The 15,180-nt window shown below is 46.3% G+C and overlaps 1 protein-coding gene across 1 annotated transcript in view; it reads left to right on the forward strand.

The window, feature by feature from the left end:
- LOC117353477 (cytochrome b-c1 complex subunit 7) overlaps window positions 1–14,866 on the forward strand; it is a 45,782-nt gene extending 30,916 nt beyond the window's left edge. Inside the window, exons 3-4 of the mRNA XM_033929440.1 lie at window positions 13,441–13,607; window positions 14,541–14,866. Of these exons, the coding sequence (XP_033785331.1) occupies window positions 13,441–13,607; window positions 14,541–14,618 (245 nt within the window). The 3' untranslated portion in view covers window positions 14,619–14,866. The remainder of the gene's footprint in view (window positions 1–13,440; window positions 13,608–14,540) is intronic.
- The last annotated feature ends 314 nt before the right edge of the window (window positions 14,867–15,180 follow it).

Genomic DNA, 15,180 nt, shown 5'->3' on the forward strand with positions numbered 1-15,180 from the left:
AGCAGAGTTAGGAACACAAAGGAGTGCGAAGACCTGCAAAGGGACCTAAGCAGACTGGAAGAGTGGGCAAACAAATGGCAAATGTGCTTTAACATAGAAAAATGTAAGGTCATGCATATAGGGAAAAGGAACCCGAGGTACAGCTACAAAATGGGGGGAACATTGCTGGGGGAGAGTAATCTTGAAAAAGACTTGGGTGTGCTAGTGGATACAACCATGAAATCATCAGCGCAATGTGCATCGGCCTCGAAGAAAGCTAACAGAATGCTGGGCATCATTAAGAAGGGAATTACAACCAGGACGAAGGAAGTCATCATGCCACTATATCGTGCAATGGTGTGCCCGCATCTAGAGTACTGCGTTCAATATTGGTCGCTGTACCTCAAGAAAGACATGGCGATACTTGAGAAGGTCCAGAGAAGAGCTACAAAAATGGTAAATGGTATGGAGGACTGTTCATACGCTGACAGGCTGGACAAGCTTGGGGCTCTTCTCCCTGGAAAAGAGGAGGCTTAGGGGGGACATGATTGAAACTTTCAAGATCATGAAGGGCATGGAGAAGGTAGACAAGGATAGATTCTTCAAACTACGGGGAACCACAGGCACAAGAGGGCACTCAGAGAAACTGGAAGGGGAGAAGTTTAGAACAAATGCCAGGAGGTTCTTCTTCACACAGAGGGTTGTGGACACATGGAACGCGCTCCCGGAGGAAGTGGTCGGGCAGAGTACGCTACAGGGATTCAAAGAGGGATTGGATGGATTCCTGAAGGATAGGGGGATTGAGGGATACAGATAAGGGTAGATAAGAGTATGGAAAGAGTATAGATGAAAACAAGGGGGCTATAGGGCTAAATCAAGATAACATGACAGGTCATGGACCTGATGGGCCGCCGCGGGTGCGGACTGCTGGGCGCGATGGACCTCTGGTCTGACCTAGCGGAGGCAAATTCTTATGTTCTTATGTTATGTTCTCTGCGGCACTGAGTCTCATCAAGCCCGCCTCGTTCGTCCCGGCTCAGACTCCGGCACCTGCTGCGATGCATTCCTCAACCTCCTCAGGTCAGGTAGCTCAGCAGCCCATTCCCCCAGTAGTGTTGAAAGTGCCCAAGACCTCGAAGTCCAAGCACTCACACACTGCTCCGAGGGAGCGCGAGGCCCGTGCAGGTGGTTCCATTTCAGATGCGGATCCATCCTTGCCGGCCTCGTTCCAGACCATGCTACAGAAGCAATTCATCGAGCTCTTTACCACCATGGGGCCTCAGCTTCTTTCCCAAATCCAGCCTGGGCACGTGGAGGCCTCCCGCGAGGTCGAGCCCCCTCCAGTGCCTCAGCGGGGAACACACTCTCAACAGGGAGCAGAGTTTCTGCGAGTGTCTGGTCTGCCAACAATGCATGCATCGCAAGGAGCAGAGTCTGCCCATGCCTCCATTGGAACTGATACACTTGATGCAAGGAGCAGAGTCTTTGCGAGTGCCTCCGTTGGAGCCGATTCACTCGATGCAAGGAGCAGAGTCTTTGCGAGTGCCTCCGTTGGAGCCGATTCCATTGATGCAAAGAGCAGAGTATTTGCGAATGCCTCCATTGGAACCGATCACCCTGACGGGGTACAAGCCTTTACTGCAACCACCCCTGCTTCGATCAACCGCTTCCACTACCGGGGGGCCTCAGCGAAGACCTACTCGCCTCGCCCATTGAGGCCGACCTCTCGACACAGTCCATATCACCAATCAAGGCACTCCTCGAGGCACTTGTCCAGGCAGGCCTCGCCTCATCGGAAGCAAGCATACCTGGAATATTCACCACCGACCACTACTCCTCCACTGATGCCGGAGCTCGAGGACACAATGGGATCTCTCTCACCGTCTCGATCCCTGTCCCCAATGGATCCGGAGGCCTCGACCTCTTCGAGCCCGTCTCGAGGCCCTGCAACGGCCGACCAACTGTCCTTCTCATTCCTTCGACAGATGGCTGATGACATGGACATCCCCCTGGATACGGGGTCCAAATTCTCGAAAGAATACCTGGAGACTATGCGCCTCCCTCAAACACCGGCGGAGTCCCTAAAGCTTCCCTTACACAAGCTACTGGATCAGACCTTTGCACGGTGCCTCGAGACACCTTATTTGATCCCCGCGGTGCCGTGTAAGTTGGACACCAGATACCGCACTGTTTATCACAAGGGGTTTGACGGCTCTCAGCTCTCCCACCAATCCCTGCTAGTGGAGTCCTTACTGAAGTGGTCCCACCCCTTCCAGGTCTATGCCTCCGTCATACCTGGTAGAGAGGGAAAGACCATGGACCGGTTCGGCAGGAGAGTTTACCAGAACTCCATGATGGCCTCGAGAGTCCTGAATTACAACTTCCACTTCACAACATATTTGGAGTTCCTTTTGTCCGTACTCCAGAAGTTCATGCCCTATGTGGAGCCTAGGGCACAATTCGAATACCAGGAGGTGCTGGCCTCGTTATCCCAGCTCCGGGTGCAGCTTATGCAGTCCTCCTATGATGCCTTCGAGCTCGCGGCTCGGGCCGCAGCTTGTTCGGTGGTTATGCGCCGGCTGGCGTGGCTGAGGACAATCGACATGGACCCCAACCTCCAGGACAGGCTTGCCAATGTTCCATGCGTGGGCACCGACCTCTTTGATGAGTCCATCGAGGCGGTAACCAAGAAGCTCTCGGACCATGAGAAATCATTCCAGTCCATCCTGCGTCCGAAGCCCAGGCCTGCTCCTCCTCGTCAATCACGCCCGCCGCTGATCTACCAGCGGCATTACCCCCCGAAACAGGCTCCCCCATCTGGCAGCCTGTGAAGAGGCAGCACCCGCAGAAACATCAGCAAAAGCCTCAACCATCTGCTGTTCCTAAGGCTCCTCAGCCCTTTTGACTGTCTCAAAGAGAGAATAACCTCTATCGTTCTACCTTTTTCAGCAACTCCGCCTATCGGAGGTTGCCTCCACCATTTTTTCCATCGATGGATGACTATCACCACCGACCTCTGGGTCCTCTCCATCGTCAAGGAGGGATACTCCCTTCAATTCCACCAGGTCCCTCCGGAACATCCTCCAAGAGAGTATCCTTCCAACTTGACGCAGACCATCCTTCTTCTTCGGGAAGCCCAGGCCTTGCTGCAGCTCGGAGCTGTCAAGCCAGTCCCTCGGGACCAACAGAACAAGGTGTTTTACTCCCGGTACTTCCTTGTTCCGAAGAAGACTGGCGATCTGCGACCCATTTTGGACCTCAGGGTGCTCAACATGTTTCTGGTCAAAGAAAAGTTTTGCATGTTGACCTTGGCATCCCTGTATCCCCTCTTCGAGCAGAACGACTGGTTATGCTCTCTGGATCTGAAGGAGGCCTACACTCATATCCCCATTCATCCGGCCTCACGCTAATTCCTCAGATTCCGGGTTGGACATCTCCATCTTCAATACCGAGTGCTTCCCTTCGGCCTGGCCTCATCCTCCAGAGTCTTCACCAAGTGCCTGGTAGTGGTAGCCGCAGCACTCAGGAACCATGGCCTCCAGGTGTTTCCTTACCTGGACGACTGGCTCATCAAGGATTCCATGTCTCAGAGAGCCGCCCTCGAGACCCAGAAGACAATTTGGTTATTACAACATCTGGGATTTGAGATAAACTTCCCAAAATCCCACTTACAGCCCTCCCAGATGCTCCCCTTCATCGGGGCAATCCTGGATACTACCCAACTCCGAGTGTTCCTACCTCCCCCACGCATGGAGGCTCTTCTTCACCTCTGCCATTCAGTGTCCTCTCGCCCTTCCATCTCGGCGAGACAGATGATGGCCCTGCTAGGCCACATGGCCTCTACAGTACATGTGACTCCGTTTGCCAGACTTTACCTCAGGACGCCTCAGTGGACCTTGGCGTCTCAGTGTTCCCAGATGTCCGACCCTCTGACTCAACACATCCAGGTCACTCCTGCTCTGCAACAGTCTCTTCGCTGGTGGATGCTATCCTCCAATCTCTCCAGATGCTTGTTGTTCCAAACCCCCCGCCATCAGAAAGACCTCACGACCGACTCGTCGGCTTATGCTTGGGGGGCTCATCTGGACGGCCTCCGCACCCAGGGTCACTGGACCAGCACGGACCGCCAGTGCCACATCAATCTCCTAGAACTCAGGGCGGTCTTCAACGCTCTCCAGACCTTTCAACATCTCCTTCGCGACCAGGTTGTCCTCATTCGCACAGACAACCAGGTCGCCATGTACTATGTGAACAAGCAGGGAGGCATGGGATTGGCCTCCCTCTGCCAGGAAGCTCTGAAAGTGTGGGATTGTGCGACTCGCAACAACACCTTCCTCAGAGTGGTCTACATTCAGGGGCGGACAATGCCTTAGCAGACAGCTTGAGCCGTCTTCTACAACCTCACGAGTGGACCCTCAACTCCACGCCCCTTCATCACATCTTCTCCCTGTGGGGAACGCCTCAGATAGACCTCTTTGCAGCCTCCCACAACTTCAAGCTGCCTCACTTCTGCTCCAGGATCTATACCCCTCAGCACCTCGAGGCAGATGCATTCCTCCTGGATTGAATGAATCACTTTCTATATGCGTTTCCTCCATTTCCTCTCATTCAAAAGACTCTGGTCAAGCTGAAGTCAGACCATGCCACCATGATCCTGATTGCTCCACGGTGGCCCAGACAACCTTGGTACTCCCTTCTACTTCAACTCAGCAGCAGGGAGCCATACCATCTACCAGTTTTTCCATCTCTGCTTACACAGCATCAGGGATCTCTACTTCACCCCAACCTGCAGTCTCTACACCTGACAGCTTGGTTCCTCTCAACGTAACCCCTCTACAGTTTTCCTAACCTGTGAGGGATGTCTTGGAAGCTTCAAGGAAGCCTGCTACCAGACAATGCTACCACCAAAAATGGAATAGATCCTCTGTTTGGTGTGTTTCTCAGAGCCAGGAGCCTCAACATTCCTCCTTGCCTTCAGTTTTGGACTACCTTTTGCACCTGTCTCAGTCTGGCCTCAAATCTTCCTCCATACGAGTCCACCTCAGTGCAATTGCTGCTTTCCATCAGCCTCTTCAAGGGAAACCTCTCTCTGCTCATTCTGTGGTTTCCAGATTCATGAAAGGACTTTTCCATGTCAATCCTCCCCTCAAACCGCCTCCAGTGGTTTGGGACCTCAATGTTGTTCTCTCACAGCTTATGAAACCTCCATTTGAACCTCTTCACAAGGCTCACCTGAAGTATCTCACTTGGAAAGTGGTGTTTCTCATTGGCCTCACTTCAGCTCGACGAGTCAGTGAGCTCCAAGCCTTGGTCGCGGACCCACCTTTTACAGTCTTCCATCATGACAAGGTGGTTCTCTGCACCCATCTGAAATTTCTCCCGAAAGTTGTCTCGGAATTTCATCTTAACCAATCCATTGTTCTGCCAGTGTTCTTTCCGAAGCCACACTCTCACTCTGGAGAATCTGCTCTTCATACTCTGGACTGTAAGCGTGCTTTGGCTTTCTACCTAGAACGTACCAAACCTCACAGAACTGCTCCCCAATTTTTCATCTCCTTCAATCCGAACAAGTTGGGACGCCCCATTTCCAAGCGCACCATCTCCAACTGGATGGCGGCTTGCATCTCATTTTGCTATGCCCAGGCTGGATTGTCCCTTGACAAAAAAAATCACAGCCCATAAGGTCATAGCTATGGCAGCTTCTGTAGCTTTCCTCAGATCGACACCGATTGAGGAGATTTGTTAAGCTGCCACTCGGTCCTCAGTTCATACTTTCACTTCTCACTATTGCCTGGATACTTTCTCCAGACGGGATGGACAGTTTAGCCAAACAGTTTACAAAATTTATTCTCCTAAGTTGCCAACTCTCCCACCATCCCACTATGGTTAGCTTGGAGGTTACCATTAGTGAGAATACCTGCCTGCTTGTCCTGGGATAAAGCAATGTTACTTACCGTAACAGTTGTTATCCAGGGACAGCAGGTAGCTATTCTCACGTCCCACCCACCTCCCCTGGGTTGGCTTCTCTGCTAGCTATCTGAACTGAGGAGACGCGCCCTGGTCTGGGCGGGAAGGCACTCGCGCATGCGTGGTGCGGGCGACTCGAAACTTCAAGTTTTCTTCAAGCAAGACTGCTTGTGAAGCGTCCGCATCGGGGCTCCATTGGATCACATCACCCATTAGTGAGAATAGCTGCCTGCTGTCCCTGGATAACAACTGTTACGGTATGTAACATTGCTTTATTGATGATTGTATTCTGCATTATTGCCTTTTGAGATTTGTTATGGGAAAGAAGTTTTTTACATGCTATGCCTATTGATGGTTATGGATGCTTGGGCAATGAGCTATACTGAAGATACAGGAGGAGTGCCAGCCAATAGGACCACCTGTTAATCAGTTTCTCTATCTCTGCCTGCTGGTAGATGTGTGCCATCCTATTGGTCTCTGGATTCATCTGCTGTGTCTAAAGGAAAGAAAATTAACAGGTAAGAACATAATTTTTCCTTCTGCATCCCAACCTGTAGTCCCTACATTTGACAGCTTGGTATCTCAACTTCTAACTGCCTTGTTCCAGTTCTCTCAATCTGTTCGGGATGTTCTTGAGGCTTCCAGAAAGCGGTCCACTCGACAGTGTTATTCTCAGAAGTGGACCAGATTTTCCTTTTGGTGTTCAGCTCTGCATCTGGAGCCGAGTTCTGCCTCCTTGTCTTCTGTGCTGGACTATCTGTTGCACTTGTCTCGGTCTGGCCTCAAATCGACTTCTATTCGAGTCCACCTCAGTGCCATTGCTGCTTTTCACCAGCCTCTGAAGTGGAAACCGCTCTCCATTCATCCGATGGTTTCCCAGTTTATGAAGGGTCTTTTCAGTTTCATCCTCCTCTCAAACCTCCTCCAGTGGTTTGGGATCTCAATGTTGTCCTTGCTCAGTTGATGAAGCCTCCCTTTGAATCTATCGATTAGGCTCATCTGAAGTATCTCACTTGGAAAGTGGTGTTTCTTATTGCGCCCACATCTGCCTGCAGGGTCAGTGAGCTGCAAGCTTTGGTTGCGGATCCACCTTTCACCGTCTTTCATCATGATAAGGTGGTTCTCCGCACCCATCCTAAATTCTTGCCTAAATTCACCTCAACCAATCCATTGTTCTTCCTGTGTTTTTTCCTAAGCCCCATTCTCATCCGGGAGAAGTGGTGCTCCACACTTTTGACTGTAAGAGGGCGTTGGCTTTCTATTTACAATGCACTCAAGCTCATCGGACTACTCCTCAACTCTTTATATCTTTTGATCCGAATCGATTGGAGCTTTCCATGTCTAAGCACACCTTATCCAACTGGTTGGCTACGTGTATCTCTTTCTGCTATGCTCAGGCTGGTCTCCCTCTGCAGGGTCGGGTCACGGGGCACAAAGTCGGAGCGATGGCAGCATCGGTTGCTTTCCTCAGGTCCACTCCTATTGAGGAGATCTGCAAGGCCGCCACTTGGTCCTCGATTCATACCTTCACCTTTCATTATTGTCTGGATACCTTTTCCAGACGGGACGGCCAGTTTGGCCAGTCAGTTTTGTGTAATCTGTTCTCCTAAATTGCCAACTCTCCCACCTCCCTGTTGATTAGCTTGGAGGTCACTCACATGTAGAGAATATGCTGCCTGTTTGTCCTGGGATAAAGCACAGTTACTTACCGTAACAGGTGTTATCCAGGGACAGCAGGCAGATATTCTCGCAACCTACCCACCTCCCCGGATTGGCTTTTTTGCTAGCTATCTGAACTGAGGCCATGCTGAGGAGATGCAAGCCCTGACTCGGGCGGGAAGGCACAGGCACATGCGCGGTACACTCGCAAACTCGAAGATCTTCAAGTAAGTTTGCTTGTGAGAGTGTCCGATCGGGTCTCCCTAGATGACGTCACCCACGTGTAGAGAATATCTGCCTGCTGTCCCTGGATAACACCTGTTACGGTAAGTAACTGTGCTTTCTCTACGCAAAATACCCAGAATTAACCTAGCCGCTGAATTCATCAGTTGTTGCAATGCTTTACATTTGACCCTTGCCAAGCCCAAATAGAGCATGTTACAATAATCTAAGCGAGTCAAAATCAGTGCTTGAACCACTGAATGAAAATCTTATGGAAGAAGTATTGGTTTTACTCTAAAGTGTCTGCAGCTGCACATATCCACCCTGATTCACCCTGAGGACCTGTCTTCCCTTGCAGGTGTACCTTGAAGTCAGCATTGTGCAGCTGCACACCTCCATTTGCAATGAAGTAGACGCCTTGCTAAGGTCTGTATCTGTTTTTTCTATATTTAAGCTTTTGCAAATGAAGTTATATATGCAATCTATATATTTTTTTCATGTGCTTTCTTTGCTTTCAGTAATGAGCTGATTGGAGCACTGTTTAGTCAGAAAAAAAGAGTAGCTCTTTAGCAAGAAACATAAAGCTGCGTTTTTCATGTGCTGTGCTTCAGTTAATGGATCTTTTCCTCTAATTAGCAAATAGCATTGCTGTTTGTCCAAAATAATAGAAGGTTTTGCGTGCAATATATCTGTTTTGATGTGCCCTGTTTATGTGGTGCCATATATGGATTTTGAACTTAATAAAGCAAAAATAAAAACCCAGAGACCTCTAGCAGATTGCATTAAGGATGTCCAAACTGTACCTAAGTTTCATCCATAGAACTCAGGTCTATATGAAGCCCAAACAATGCTGAAAAGTAGACCTCCTTTATAACGCCTATAGGACTTAGTTTTACAATTGCTATGTAACTTGCTAGCTCATTGTATAGCACACTGGTTAAACCTACAGCCTTCTAACCTAATGTTGCTGGTTCGAATCCCAATCACTCTCTGGTAGAAGATAAATAAATAAAAGCATTTAACGGATCCAACTCCCAGTATCACAATTATAATGAAAAACACCATAAAATTGCCATTCTAATAACACCATAATAATAAAATATTGTAACATTGAGGACAGTGGATGTCTAACTTTCGCCTAAAACCTGATTCTCTAAAGGACATCTCAAAAATTGGACATCTAGACAATACTGAGCATTGCTGAGCACGATTCTACAAAGGATGCCTGTCCTGGACGTCCAAACTGTGCCTAACTTTAGGCGCACGTTGCAGAATCAGGGCCTTCTTGTATATGTTTGCTTGTTTGTTTTCATGTCTTATGACAATAGGCAAGGGATTAGGTGAAGAGGTAATTTTTTTATTGCTTTCCTAAAATTTAGGAGTCCTTCAAGGGATCTGATCTAGAGAGGTAGTTGATTTCCAGAAGCTTGGTAAGAAATGGGAGTGGGATCGTCGTCTAGCATTTTGTAGTTAGAGGTCATGACCCAAGGATGTTTGTAGGTGTGTTTCCTCCTGGTAGTGGAGTGGTCTGTTCGGCACGTATGAAGCAAGCTTAGTTGACATGTAATCTGGTGCCATGTTGCATTAGGGATTTGTAAGCTAGCATAAGGCCTTTAAAGACACAGCATTTGGCTACAGGTAACCACTGAGCTGATGATAGAGCCTGGGAGACAGGGTCATGGGTGTGGAGGTTCTTTAAAAGTCTGATTGCTGCATTTTGTACGAGTTGGAGACACTGTATATTCTTTGCTGTGAGACTGTTGAAGATCACATTGTAGTAATCCATGCAGGAGAGAACAAAGGCGTAGAGAAGTTGTGTGAGGTCAGATTCCGAGAAGTAGTTTCTTATTTTCCAGAGTTGTTGCAGGTAGTAGAATAAGAAAGAAACTAGAGTGTGAAGATGGCGACTGCATAGGTTGGATGTGAGTCTGCTCCTGACAACCTCCTCGCAATAGCGAATTTCTCTCTTCAATTAACTTTTTCTTACCGGGATGCCCAAGCGGAGAGGAAAAAGTGTCGCTGGTGCCTCGCAACGACTCGGGACTCCCGTGGCCAGCGGCATCGAGGAGCTTATCCGGCGCATGCAGGGCATGTCTGCCGAAACAGGGCTATCCCCGCTGGAGACGCTGCAGGGGAACGACATGCAGCAGACCTCCTTGGGGCTTGAGACGACCTTCAGCCCTGAAACGCGAGCACCGCCCCCACATCCTCAAACTGCCAGTACCCCGAGGGAGGGGGAGCTTCCGGGAGCTGGAGTGCTTTCCCTACCAGAGGCAGCAGAGAACGGCCCGGGGAATGGTGATTCAGGCTCTCAGTTTGTACTGGGGAGCTTGAACATGGAGTTTGAGGCTTCAACATCGGTGGGAGCTGGTTTGGATCAGCCTGAACAGCAGCAGGAAGACTTGCCAGTGGGTGAGCATAAGACTTTACATTTAAAATTTCCCCAACTTATAAAACCCCAGGAAGTAACGTTGGACGCTCTGTGGGACTTGGTAGCTACTATACCTAAAACTATAACCTCTCAATTTAATCAAGTGGAAGAAAGGCTTAAAGAACATGATAAAGAAATTTCAGGACTACAGAAAATTACCAGTGACTTTAAAACACAACTTGAAACTCAACACCAAGATACTAAATCCTTTAAACTAATACAGGAGGCTTTAATTAAAGATAACACTAATTTGAGGAGAAAGCTTGAATCACTTGAAAATTTTTCAAGAAATAATAATCTTAGATTGATTAATTTTCCTAGGATTCCTACAATAACTCCTAGAGATATGCTTAAACGATACTTAGTGGAAATACTTGAAATTCCTGATTCGTCTATTCCACCATTTACACAGGCTTACTATTTGCCTGTTAAAGAACTTAGAGATCAAAAGAATTCCCAAGAAGCGAATCAAGAAGTGATTAAACAACCTTTGGATGTAACCGCTTTATTAGAGTCCTCAGATAGGGAAGTAGCCATTCCGGCTACTTTGCTTCTTTCAGTTGCTCTTACTTTGGATAAAACATGGTTATTGAAGTTATACTTTAAAAATAAACACAAAGACTTTTTGGGACTTAAAGTTCAAATGTTTCCTGATTTGGCCAGGGACACACAGAGGCGCAGAAAAGAATTTTTATTGTTAAAACCTGCAATTACTGCCCTGGGTGCTACCTTTTTTCTTCGATACCCTTGTAAATGTATTGTTCATTATAAATTGCATAAGTTTGTTTTCTTTGAACCTTCACAACTGACAACATTCCTGTCTCTGTCACGGCTGGAGAAAGCTCATGATGAATAGATGACTGCCTAATCATGGTCTCACCTATAATTGTTCTTTTCTTTTAATTGATTACCTTAAATTCCGTATAATTTAATCTTGGATCTTATATGAGGACTTGAGCGAGATCTAAGATGGAATAATTATTGGAATGTATGTATTAAGTTGGAAGTTTTTCTTTATTTCTTGGACCTTGCTTTCTGTACAAGTTTTACTTGATTGATCATATTTGAAAGTGTATAAATAAATAAATAAATAAAAAGAAAGAAACTAGAGTGTCACGGGGACAAATTTATCCCCGCAGGATCTCAATTTTCCCGGCCTGGCCCCACAAGTTTTGTCGCTATCCCTGCTTCATTCCTGTAAGCTCTCTGCCTTAACTGCACAAGTCTCGAACACTTATGATTTTAAAGTGTTTGAGGCTTGTGCAGATAAGGACAGAGCTTGCAGGAATAGGGCAGGGACACGAAAAGAACTCACAGGGGCGGGACGGGAAAGAGTTCTCACAGAGACAGGGAAAATGTGTCCCCATGTCATTCTATTAAAGAGACTACCTGAGAGATGTGGTTGGTAAGTGATAGTTTAGAGCAGTGTTCTTCAACCACCGGTCCATGGACCAGTGCCGGTCCACAGAAATTTCCTGCCGGTACACAGGGCCAACATGTGCATCAGGCCCAAAACAGTGTTCTTCAACCGCTGGTCCACAGTGCGATCGATGCGGCATTATCTTCGAGCCAACTCCCTCTTCCTCACTGATTCAGTGCACAAAGACACGGGCAGTGGCTCCTACGGGCATCCTGTGCCTGAACCAGAAGCCTTCTCTCTGACGTTGCAACGTCAGAGGGAAGGCTTCCAGATGAGGCAAGGGACGTGCAAGGTGCAATTAGTACTATTCTGGGGGCAGGGTCTGGGGTGGACATTGGGTAGAGATGGGCGGGGTCTGGCCCACGACTTAGCCCAGTGTTCTTCAACCGCCGGTCCACGGACCAATGCCGGTCCAGATAATAATTTTTTTATTTCTGCCGGTCCATAGGTGTAAAAAGGTTGATAAATACTGGTTTAGAGTCTAGGAGTTCCCCAAGGCTGTGTGCTTGGTCCTTTGAAGTTATGGTTGTTGATTCCCAGATAAGATTTGGCAGCCCTTTTAAAGGGATGAAGGCAGCAGGCATGCTGCGATGCTAGTGGGCAGGGCTTCCCGCCATGAGCAGCAATCCAGTGTGGAGGATGCAATGACTGTTCCTCCTTCCCCCACATCGTTCACAAAGATTAATAAAATGAATACAGGACTGTGCTCAGAAAATTAAAATTAATTTCAGTGTTTCTAAATAACAGCACTTTTCTATCATTGCATATTTCATGAGCACAATCCTGTACACTTCCCCCCTTCTCATTCGCGGTTTCGGCAATCGCAATTTCACATATTCGCGATTTTTGGGGGTAGGGGGAAAAGAAAAAAAAGCATAGTTTAGCCTTCCCCCTGGCGTCCCGGCCTTATCTGGTGGTCTAGTGGGCTTTCGGGGAAGGAGCGATCTTCCTACACTCCTGCCCCGTGTAGATCGCCAGTAGGAAATGGCTGTGGGGAGTTCCCGTCGTAGTCTTGAGAGACTATGGGAACTCATGGCAGCCATTTCCTATTGGCGATCTGCACGGGGCAGGAGCATAGGAAGATCACTCCTGCCCCGAAAGCCCGCTAGACCACCAAGTAAGGCCGGGATGCCAGGAGGGAGGCGGGGGTGGGTCAGAGCCAGACCAGAAGATATTCATGGTATTTCACCATTCGCGGTCCGGCTCTGCCCCTATCCCCCGTGAATCCGGAGGGAGAAGTGTATTTATTTATATTAATCCTCACGAACGGTGTGAGGAAAGGAGGAACAGTCAATTTCACAAATAGGGTGATGAATAGTGATTAAAAAGTTACATTTATTATAAACAAGGCGATATTTAATTAAAAACAAATGTCTGTGGAATTTATTCCTGGACCATAGGAGTTTCTTTTAGGTAGAGACCAACTCCTGGCTAGGGAGTCCCAGCTGTGTTATGACTGAACTACTGATCTTCAGAGAAAGCAAAGTTGCTGACCTGTAATGCAGTCCTCTGAAAATGGCAGTTTACTAATCACATAAAACTATACCCTTCCTTTTGGAAGGTTCCTTCTTAATTTGACTGACAAACTATGTAAAGTCTTGCAGATACTCAGTAAAAACTTTTCTTTTACTAGAAAGCTCAAAGTTCTCTACTTGATACCATGTATCATAAGACCCTTTTACATGGCTGGTGAATTGCTCTATTGAACAGCCTTTGCAAATAAGTAATTTCACTTATTCATTGCAAAATCTTTCTTGTGTAGGGTTAATACGTGATGATTTACTATACGAAGATGATGATGTAATAGAGGCCATAAGAAGGCTTCCAAATAGAGTTTATGATGAAAGAATCTTCCGCATAAAGAGAGCTATTGATCTGACAGTTAAGCATCACATCCTTCCAAAAGAACAGTGGACTAAATATGAAGAGGTATGACATCAATTCGGAGCATGTGTGGACGTACCGAGACTGCATGTATACATGCATGAATAACTTCCAAGACTATCTTGTGTTGCAAGAATATTTTCAAAATCAGGCATTTCTTAGAGCCTGCTTCACAACAGCTTCGTTTCTGTTCTGTATCTTATTAGGAAAGATTTTGGTTAATCTGGCTTTTTATGTCCTTTAGCTTTTATTGCCTATCCTAATAAAACATTTTATTGCAACATGAAGCATAATTGCTATTAATTTTAAAAATCTCTTTTAGAAATAGGTTTTTGAATGCTTTTTATGGTGTTATTTGACTTTTTAGTTCATGCTTTTCAGCTTACACTTTAATTACTTTGTTTTTCTAGTTATTTCATAGAATTTTTTAACTTTAGTATACAGTAATTCATTCTTAATATGTCATCCAGAAAGAAAATATTTTCCAAGGTTTCAACCCTTTTGTGATGCTCTAAAATAGAAGACTGGAGTTTTAATACAAGATAGAAACCAGGCTTGTACTGCAGATTTAATGCAGTCTTTATCTATACTTCTGTCACCCTTTCATTTGGTTTTATCTCTTTTCCTATCTTTAAAAGGAAATAACTAGGTAATGTATTCCTTATTTAAATAAATTACATAGGGTTCATTTTACTAAGGCTTGCTAGCCGTTTTAGCGCGCGCTAAATGCTAACGCGTCCATTATATCCTGTGGATGTGTTAGCGTTTAGCGAGCGCTAAAACGGCTAGCGTGTCTTAGTAAAAGGACCCCATAATTATTTCCTTTGAAGGAGGCCTTCAAAATTGAAAGTTTTGCTTTGGAATTAAGCATTATATAATACCTAGTTCTTACCTTGCTACTTTTGGCACCTAAATTCAAAGAAGTTATTGATGCTTTGTGTATTAGAAATCTTAATTTTATGTATTTATTTTTTTTAGGATGTGCGCTACCTTGAACCATATCTGAAAGAGGTTATTCGTGAAAGAAAAGAACGAGAAGAGTGGGCGAAGAAATAATGCTATTAACAGTTTTTGGTTTAATATTATAAAATCAAAAATCCTTGTGCTAAAAGAAAGGTCTACAGTTGAAATAATTTAATTTCATTTATTGATTTATATACCGCCTACTCTGTACCATACCAACAAAGTGGTATACAAGAAGATAAAGTACAATTCTATGTTTTGACAGTCAGTTTGTATAGCCAACCTTTATAAGATGTCTATAGTAGTAAGAATGAAATGTAAAATATACTTTTTATTCTAAATTTACAGACTGTTTATTTTAGGGGTAGGGGCAAGAGCTGGTTGGGAGTGTAATGCTGTCTCTATTATTCTTGATGGTGTATTGTATAAATCTGCAGGTAATAAGCTATTACCTCAGCCACCACAAAGATTTTATCTCCAAAATATGTTAGAGCAGTGTTCTTCAACCTTTTTACACCTATGGACCGGTGGGAAAAAAAAAAATTATTTTGTGGACCGGCAAACTACTAGGACTGAAATTTAAAAACCCCGTTTCCGCGAGCTCAGTCCTCGCAAACCATCTGATCCCATCCGCACAAGCCTCAGTTATGATTGT

Source organism: Geotrypetes seraphini, chromosome 2 (assembly GCF_902459505.1).
Source record: "Geotrypetes seraphini chromosome 2, aGeoSer1.1, whole genome shotgun sequence".
Lineage (NCBI taxonomy): Eukaryota > Metazoa > Chordata > Amphibia > Gymnophiona > Dermophiidae > Geotrypetes > Geotrypetes seraphini.